This window comes from Nematolebias whitei, chromosome 19 (genome assembly GCF_014905685.2).
Source record: "Nematolebias whitei isolate Nwh7 chromosome 19, NemWhi1, whole genome shotgun sequence".
Taxonomy (NCBI): domain Eukaryota; kingdom Metazoa; phylum Chordata; class Actinopteri; order Cyprinodontiformes; family Rivulidae; genus Nematolebias; species Nematolebias whitei.
Window position 1 is genome coordinate 6,833,178 of NC_056516.1, and position 8,451 is coordinate 6,841,628.

At 43.2% G+C, this 8,451-nt stretch overlaps 1 protein-coding gene across 1 annotated transcript in view; it reads left to right on the top strand.

Moving 5' to 3' along the window:
• Positions 1–8,451, top strand: part of top2b (DNA topoisomerase II beta) — a 198,753-nt gene that overhangs the window by 17,641 nt on the left and 172,661 nt on the right. Inside the window, exon 3 of the mRNA XM_037693118.1 lies at positions 5,021–5,111. Coding sequence (XP_037549046.1) covers positions 5,021–5,111 — 91 coding nt within the window. The remainder of the gene's footprint in view (positions 1–5,020; positions 5,112–8,451) is intronic.

Sequence of the window (8,451 nt, forward strand, 5' to 3'; positions counted from 1 at the left end):
GAATAGGCTGTTCCCAGAGTGCTGTATCAAGGCACCTCAGTGGGAAGTCTGTGGGAAGGGAAAAGTGTGGCAGAAAACACTGCACAACGAGAAGAGGTGACCGGACCCTGAGGAGGATTGTGGAGAAGGGCCGATTCCAGACCTTGGGGGACCTGCGGAAGCAGTGGACTGAGTCTGGAGTAGAAACATCCAGAGCCACCGTGCACAGGCGTGTGTAGGAAATGGGCTACAGGTGCTGCATTCCCCAGGTCAAGCCACTCTTGAACAAGAGACTGCGTCAGAAGCATCTCGCCTTGGACTGCTGCTGAGTGGTCCAAAGTTATGTTCTCTGATTACAGTAAATTTTGCGTTTCCTTTGGAAATCAAGGTCCCAGAGTCTGGAGGAAGAGAGGAGACACAGAATTCACATTGCTTGAGGTCCAGTGTCAAGTTTCCACAGTCACTGGGGTGTCATGACAGCTACTGGTGTTGATCCACTGTGTTTTATCAAGCGCAGGGTCAATGCAGCTAGCTATCAGGAGATTTTGGAGCACTTCATGCTTCCTTCTGCTGAAAAGCTTTATGGAGATGAAGATTTCATTTTTCAGCACGACCTGGCACCTGCTCACAGTGCCAAAACCACTGGTAAATGGTTTACTGACCATGGTACTACTGTGCTCAATTGGCCTGCCAACTCTCCTGACCTGAACCCCATAGAGAACCTGTGGGATATTGTGAAGAGAAAGTTGAGAGACGCAAGACCCAACACTCTAGATGAGCTTAAGGACGCTATCGAAGCATCCTGGGCCTCCATAACACCTCAGCAGTGCCACATGCTGATTGCCTCCATGCCATGCCGCATTGAAGCAGTCATTCATGCAAAAGGATTCCCGACCAAGTATTGAGTGCATAACTGAACATGATTATTTGAAGGTTGGCGTTTTTTGTATTAAAAACACTTGTCTTTCATTGGTGGGATGAATATGCTAATTTTTTGGGACAGGCATTTTGGGTTTTCATGAGCTGTATGCCATAATCATCAGTATTCTAGAATTGCGCCGTTCAAGGTGGCTGCATGTTGGAGCAGCTCTGTTACTTTCATTCTGAGATTTTGCTTTAGAAAACTTTAATTCCTCTTTTTCTGGATGTAAATCACATTTTTTGGATGATTGTTTCCTCTGGTATCGGATGCTGTGCAGCTGGAAGGATTTTTACTGAAACTTTTTTTTTTTTAGTTTTGGACATTTGTTATGATGCGTAACCATGGCAACAAGGCAGTTTTCTACAACAACAGCAGCTGAATAACATCTCAAAAGCTGAAATAATTTCTCAACTATGGCCCCAACTCTCAAATGAGTTGAAAAGGATGTTCTATGGACGCATTCTCATCTACCTGCCAGCTGTCCTCGAGTACCTGACCACTGAGATCCTGGAACTAGCAGGAAACATGGCTCACGACAGCGGAAGAACAGGATCGTCCCTCAGCACCTACAGTTGGCTGTCCGCAGCTATGAGGAGCTCGGCAGACTTCTGAGAGGAGTGGCCATCGCTCTGGGAGGAGTTCTGCCCAGCATTCAAGCGGTCCTACAGTCCAGGGGAACCAGGAGGCCAGCCGAGTCTGGGTGGACGGATCGGACGGCATCTGCAGCCAGTTTCTTAGGATCCACTGTGAGATGGACCTTTACAAGAGATCCTTCCTGTCTACAGCCATCAGCATCTATAACATCTCTTAATGAAATGAGGATAACGAGTTACAACAACAAAATAATTTCCCTCTGGGATTAATAAAGTATTTTTGAATTGAATTGAATTGAATTAAACAATAAAAGACCTGAAATATTTCAGTTGGTGTGCAATGAATCTGAAATATATGAAAGTTTCATTTTTATCATTACATTATGGAAAATCATGACCTTTATCACAATATGCTAATTTTTTGAGAAGGACCTGTATACAGTGCCTTGTGAAAGTGTTCGACCCCCTTGACATTTTCAACCTTTTGCCACATTTCAGGCTTCAAACATAAAGATATAAAATTTTAATTTTTGGTGAAGAATCAACAACAAGTGGGGCACAGTCGTGAAGTGGAATGAAATTTATTGGATGTGTCAAACTTTTTTAACAAATAAAAAACTGAAAAGTGGGGCATGCAATATTATTCGGCCCCTTTACTTTCAGTGCAGCAAACTCACTCCAGAAGTTCAGTGAGGATCTATGAATGATCCAATGTTGTCCCAAATGACTGATGATGATAAATAGAATCCACCTATGTGTAATCAAGTCTCCGTATAAATGCACCTGCTCTGTGATAATCTCAGGGTTCTATTCAAAGCGCAGAGAGCATCATGAAGACCAAGGAACACACCAGGCATGTCCGAGATACTGTTGTGGAGAAGTTTAAAGTCGGATTTGGATACAAAAATATTTCCCAAGCTTTAAACGTCCCAAGGAGCACTGTGCAAGCAATCATATTGAAATGGAAGGAGTGTCAGACCACTGCAAATCTACCAAGACCTGGCCGTTCCTCTAAACTTTCATCTTGAACAAGGAGAAGACTGGTCAGAAATGCAGCCAAGAGGCCCATGATCACTCTGGATGAACTGCAGAGATCTACAGCTGAGGTGAGAGAGTCTGTCCATAGTACACTGCACAAATCTGGCCTTTATGGAAGAGTGGCAAGAAGAAAGCCATTTTTCAAAGATATCCATAAAAAGTGTTGTTTAAATTTTGCCACAAGCCACCTGGGAGACACACCAAACATGTGGAAGAAGGTGCTCTGGTCAGATGAAACCAAAATTGAACTGTTTGGCCACAATGCAAAACGATATGTTTGGTGTAAAAGCAACACAGCTCATCACCCTGAACATACCATCCCCACTGTCAAACATGGTGGTTGCAGCATCATGGTTTGGGCCTGCTTTTCATCAGCAGGGACAGGGAAGATGGATGGGGCCAAATACAGGACCATTCTGGAAGAAAACCTGTTTGAGTCTGCAAGAGACCTGAGACTGGGACGGAGATTTATCTTCCAACAAGACAATGATCCAAAACATGAAGCCAAATCTACAATGGAATGGTTCACAAATAAACGTATCCAGGTGTTGGAATGGCCAAGTCAAAGTCCAGACCTGAATCCAATCGAGAATCTGTGGAAAGAGCTGAAGACTGCCGTTCACAAACGCTCTCCATCCAACCTCACTGAGCTTGAGCTGTTTTGCAAGGAAGAATGGGCAAAAATTTCAGTCTCTTGATGTGGAAAACTGATAGAGACATACCCCAAGCGACTTGCAGCTGTAATTGCAGCAAAAGGCAGCGCTCCAAAGTATTAACACAAGGGAGTCGAATAATATTGCACGCCCCACTTTTCAGGGTTTTTTGTTAAAAAAGTTTGACACATCCAATAAATTTCATTCCACTTCACGATTGTGTCCCACTTGTTGTTGATTCTTAACAAAAAATAAAAATTTTATATCTTTATGTTTGAAGCCTGAAATGTGGCAAAAGGTTGAAAAGTTCAAGGGGGCCGAATACTTTCGCAAGGCACTGTAAGTTGGTATCTGTTCTAACATTTTCGTTAGGTTTTTCTGATTCCTGGGATGCCTAGAACCCAATTCAAAATGATTTGACACTACCCAGCAGGGGGTTTAGTTGCCTGTGTTGTAAATTTCTCAAGTTTCTGCAGTAACCCTGTATGTGTCAGTTTTAAACTTTTCTCTGTTTGCAGCAGTGTGTTTGTATTTGTATTTGCATTTGTAAGCATTTGTATCCAATGAGCCCATTTATCCCCAAATACCAGTAGATAAAAGCTACCTTCAGTACTTACTCTATATCATCTCCTATTGTCATCAGATCATAACATTTTAAATGTGTGATGCTAAAATGACAGAACGTCTTCCTCATGTCTTCATCTCTGGAAGAGCTGTAACAGGTTTTCTTCTGTAACTGTTCCTTAAACAGGAACCAGTGTAGAAACCAATAAAACTAAATCCACTTATTGTGGTGCTAAGGTCGTTTTGTCCACCCTCAGTAAATTGGTTCTCAATCACATCAACATCACAGTATTGATGAAACAGGACTGTTTTATCAGCATTGTGATGTTTGTAGTCCTGAAGAGGCAACCCATATTCATGTTCTAGAATTGCGCCGCTCAAGATGGCTGCATGTTGGAGCAGCTCTGTTACTTTCATTCTGAGATTTTACGTTTGGAAACATTTATTCCTCTTTTTCTGGATGTAAATCACATTTTTTTGATGATTGTTTCCTCTGATATCGGATGCCATGCAGCTGGAAGGATTTTTACTGAAACTTTTTTAGTTTTTGACATTTGTTATGATGCCTAACCATGGCAACGAGGCAGTTTTCTACAACCAACAGCAGCTAATTAACATCTCAAAAGCTCAAATAATATCTCAACTACAGCCTCAAATCCCAAATGAGTTGAAAAGGATGTTCTGTGGACGCATTCTCATCTACCTGCCGGCTGTGCTCGGGTGCCTGGCTGCTGGGATCCTGGAGCTGGTGGGGGACGTGGCTCGTGGCAGTGGGGGGACGGGGTCGTTCCTCGGCGCCTGCAGTTGGCTGTCCGCAGCGGTGGGGGGCTCGGCAGACTGCTGGGGGGAGTAGTGGCCATTGCTCTGGGAGTTCTGCCTGGTGTTCGGGTGGTCCTGCGGCCCGGGTGGGCTGAGAGGCCGGCCGGGTCTTGGTGGACAGGTCGGGCGGCATCTGCGGCCGGTTTCTTGGGAGCTACTGTGGGGTGGACCTTTGCGGGAGGTCCTTCCGGTCTACAGCCATCAGCATCTATAACATCTCTTAATGAAATGAGGATAACGAGTTACAACAACAAATAACTTGTTGAGCATGCATCAGGATACAACAACAAATAATTTCCCTCTGGGATTAATAAAGTATTTTTGAATTGAATTGAACAAACCTAATGCCACAGAAGAGAGTGAGCTCTGAGATCAGGAGGATGAATGAGTTCATTTCGTTTTGTCCCTGACGCTGCTGCCCACCTAATGCTTTATGTCTTGACTCTTTTCAGCAAATGTGGGTGTTTGATGAGGACGTTGGGATGAATCAGAGGGAAATCACCTATGTTCCAGGGCTGTACAAAATCTTTGATGAAATTCTTGGTAAGAGACTCAAAACTATTCATTTTGTCTTTCAAAGTTAATGAAAATGTTCATGCGTTGTTTCAAAGTATCTGGAAGTTTGAGTGTACATATATATATATATATATATTCAAGCCTGACCAATATGGAAATTTTGGCTCTCTGATACCAATCATGGCAGGGGAAGGTTAATGTACTAATGTGCTAGTCGATGTACTGGCTGAAAATGTTTGAGCTTTGTCCATCCCCAAGAATCAAACAGCTACCTTTAAACCTGTTTTAACATTTAGTCAGTCTTCCTAACATGCGTTCACATTTTCTATCCTCCACTATTCCCCATAAAGTTATAATAGTAATAATACATTTTATTTGTTGGCGCCTTTCTTGGCACTCAAGGTCACCTTACATAGTTGAGCATAGAAACAGACAATATTATATACACAGTAAAAACAAGTAAAAAATATAATTAAAATAAGACCTTGCAGTTGCAATCACAGTGCGTAGCTACTTTAAACAGATGAGTTTTGAGTTTGGATTTGAAATGTGGCAATGAGTCTGTGATGTGAATATCAGGCGGGAGTGAGTCCCAGAGCAGCTGGATGCTCTGCTCCCCATAGTAACAAGACGGGCAAGGGGAACAATGAGCTGAATAGAAGAATAGGATCTGAGGGTACAAGCAGGTGTAGCACGGTGAAGAAGGTCTGAAAGGTATGGAGGATCGAGATTGTGGACAGCTTTGAAGGTAAGGATGAATATTTTGTAGTTGATGTGGGATAGGAAGCCAATGAAGCTGTTGTAAAACGGGTGTGATGTGATGGATTGAGGGGGGTCCATGTAATGATACGGGCAGCTGAATTTTGGGCCAGTTGTAATTTATGGAGGGTTTTCTGTGATAGGTCAAAAAGAAGAGAATTGCAGTAATCTAAACGAGAGGTGACCAGACTGTGGACCAGAACAGCAATGGAGTGAGGAGTGAGGGAAGGATGGAGACAATGAATATTTTGTAGATGGAAGTAGGCTGACCAGGTGATATATTTTTGACAAGTTATCAAGTGTGTTACAAAAATATAAATTAAACAAAGAAACACCCTTTCCTGTTCATTGTTTAAACAGTCACGTATGGTGAAGGTTTTATTAATTCAATTCAGTTTATTTATATAGCGCCAAATCACAACAAAGTTGTCTCAGGGCACTTTACAGAAACATTCACATACATAAAAGCCAGTTAGTAAAGTTCTCTATCTATGGAATCCAGCAGACAAGTTGAATCTTGGCTTCGTTGCAGTCTCCCATCCTGAGCAAACACAGTGGCAACAGTGGAAAGAAAAACTCCCTTTTAACAGGAAGAAACCTCCAGCAGAATCAGGCTCAGGACAAGCGGCCATCTGCTTTGACCAGCTGGTTTGAGAGGACAGGAAGGAGAGACAGATGAACACAGAATGGTAAGTCCAGATATAGGTCCAGGTCCAGATATAGGTCCAGGTGTACCTGAAAGACGATAGAAAAAATAATTACAAATACAAAACAGGTTGAGCCGGATAAGTAAAGACAGTAGCAGAGTGAAAAATGTGGTCAGTTTGTCCTCCAGTAGTCTAAGCCTATAGCAGCATAACTAAGGGACAGCTCAGGAAACCCAAGCCGACACTAACTTTATTTATCAAACTTTATTTATCAAAAAGGAAAGTCTTAAGCCTAGTTTTAAAACTGGATAATGTGTCAGCCTCACAGACAGAGATTGGAAGTTTGTTCCACAAGAGAGGAGCCTGATAATTACCCATCTAATTAATTAGATGTATATTACCTGTTAATTACCGGTTAGTATTGACTGCATTGGCATTTCAGACAAACAATTCATTTAAGTGAGAACTACAAGTATAACATTACTAATACACACACACACATTTATATACAGTGAACCCTCACTATAACGCGGTTCACCTTTCACGGTATCACTGCTTCACGGATTTGCATCGTGCATTGTGTTCTTCATTCTGATTGGCTAAACAGTCTCTCCAGTACAGTAGTTATTTGTAAAAAAAACATTTATACAGTACTTTTATTTGTTAAACAAATGCTTGGGCCTGTAAAAAGGTTTTGTTGTTCGGTTTGAATGTATTATGTAGTATTTCATTGTATAATAATTGTAAAAAAAAAAAAAGGTTACTACAGTGGACAGCTTCGTCCCTCTCTTCACCCGAGTGTCCAAGACATGTGGCCGCAGATCAGATGAAACAATGACAAAGTTGATCATCGAACTGCGGCCTAGGGTGTCCTGGTGCCAAGAGCACATATGGACACCCTTATGCTTGAACAAGGTGTTCGTTATTGACAATCCATGACAAGCACAGAAGTCCAACAACAGAACACCACTCAGGTTCAGATCAGGGGGGACGTTCCTCCCAACCGCAGGTCTCACTGTCATTGCCCACATGAGCATTGAAGTCCCCCAGCAGAACAAGGGAGTCCCCAGGAGGTGCACTTTCCAGTACCCAGGGGCAACTCCAGAGTGGAAGAGTGTCCAGCCCCTCTCAAGGAAACTGGTTCCAGAGCCAGAGCCATGCGTAGAGGCGAGTCCGACTATTTCTAGCCGGAACCTCTCAGCCTCACACACCAGCTCAGGCTCCTTCCCCACCAGTGAGGTGACATTCCACGTCCCAATAGCCAGCTTCTGTAGCCGAGGATCAGACCGCCAGGGTCCCCGCCCTCGGTCACCACCCATCCCACATTGCACCCGACCCCTTTGGCCCTTCCACAGGTGGTGAGCCCATGGGAAGGGGGACCCACGTCTCTTATTCGGGCTGTGCCCGGCCGAGCTCCATGGGTAAAAGCCCGGCCACCAGGCGCTCGCCCGCGTGCCCCACCTCCAGGCCTGGCTCCAGAGTGGGGCCCCGGTGACCCACGTCCGGGCAAGGGAACATTAAGTCCATTTGTTTTTCTCTTCATCGGGGTCTTTGGGCTGAACTTTGTCTGGTCCCTCACCTAGGACCTACATATATATACCATACCATACCATACCAATTTATTTATAAAGCACTTTAAACAGTGACAAAGCACACCAAAGTGCTGTACAGGGACAAACAGAACAAGCACATCGCAACAGATTACATAACAGGACACCAAAAAGTAGAAACCAACAAAAACAATAATGGATAACAACAACAACCGCAACATGACCAACACAGTGTGATGCACACAGACTCAGCACAGATTACACAGTGCTGAGCTATAGCTATAGCTATATATATATATATATATAGCTATATATAGCTATATATATATATAGCTATATATAGCTATGTATATATAGCTATATATATATATAGCTATATATAGCTATGTGTATATATAGCTATGTGTATAT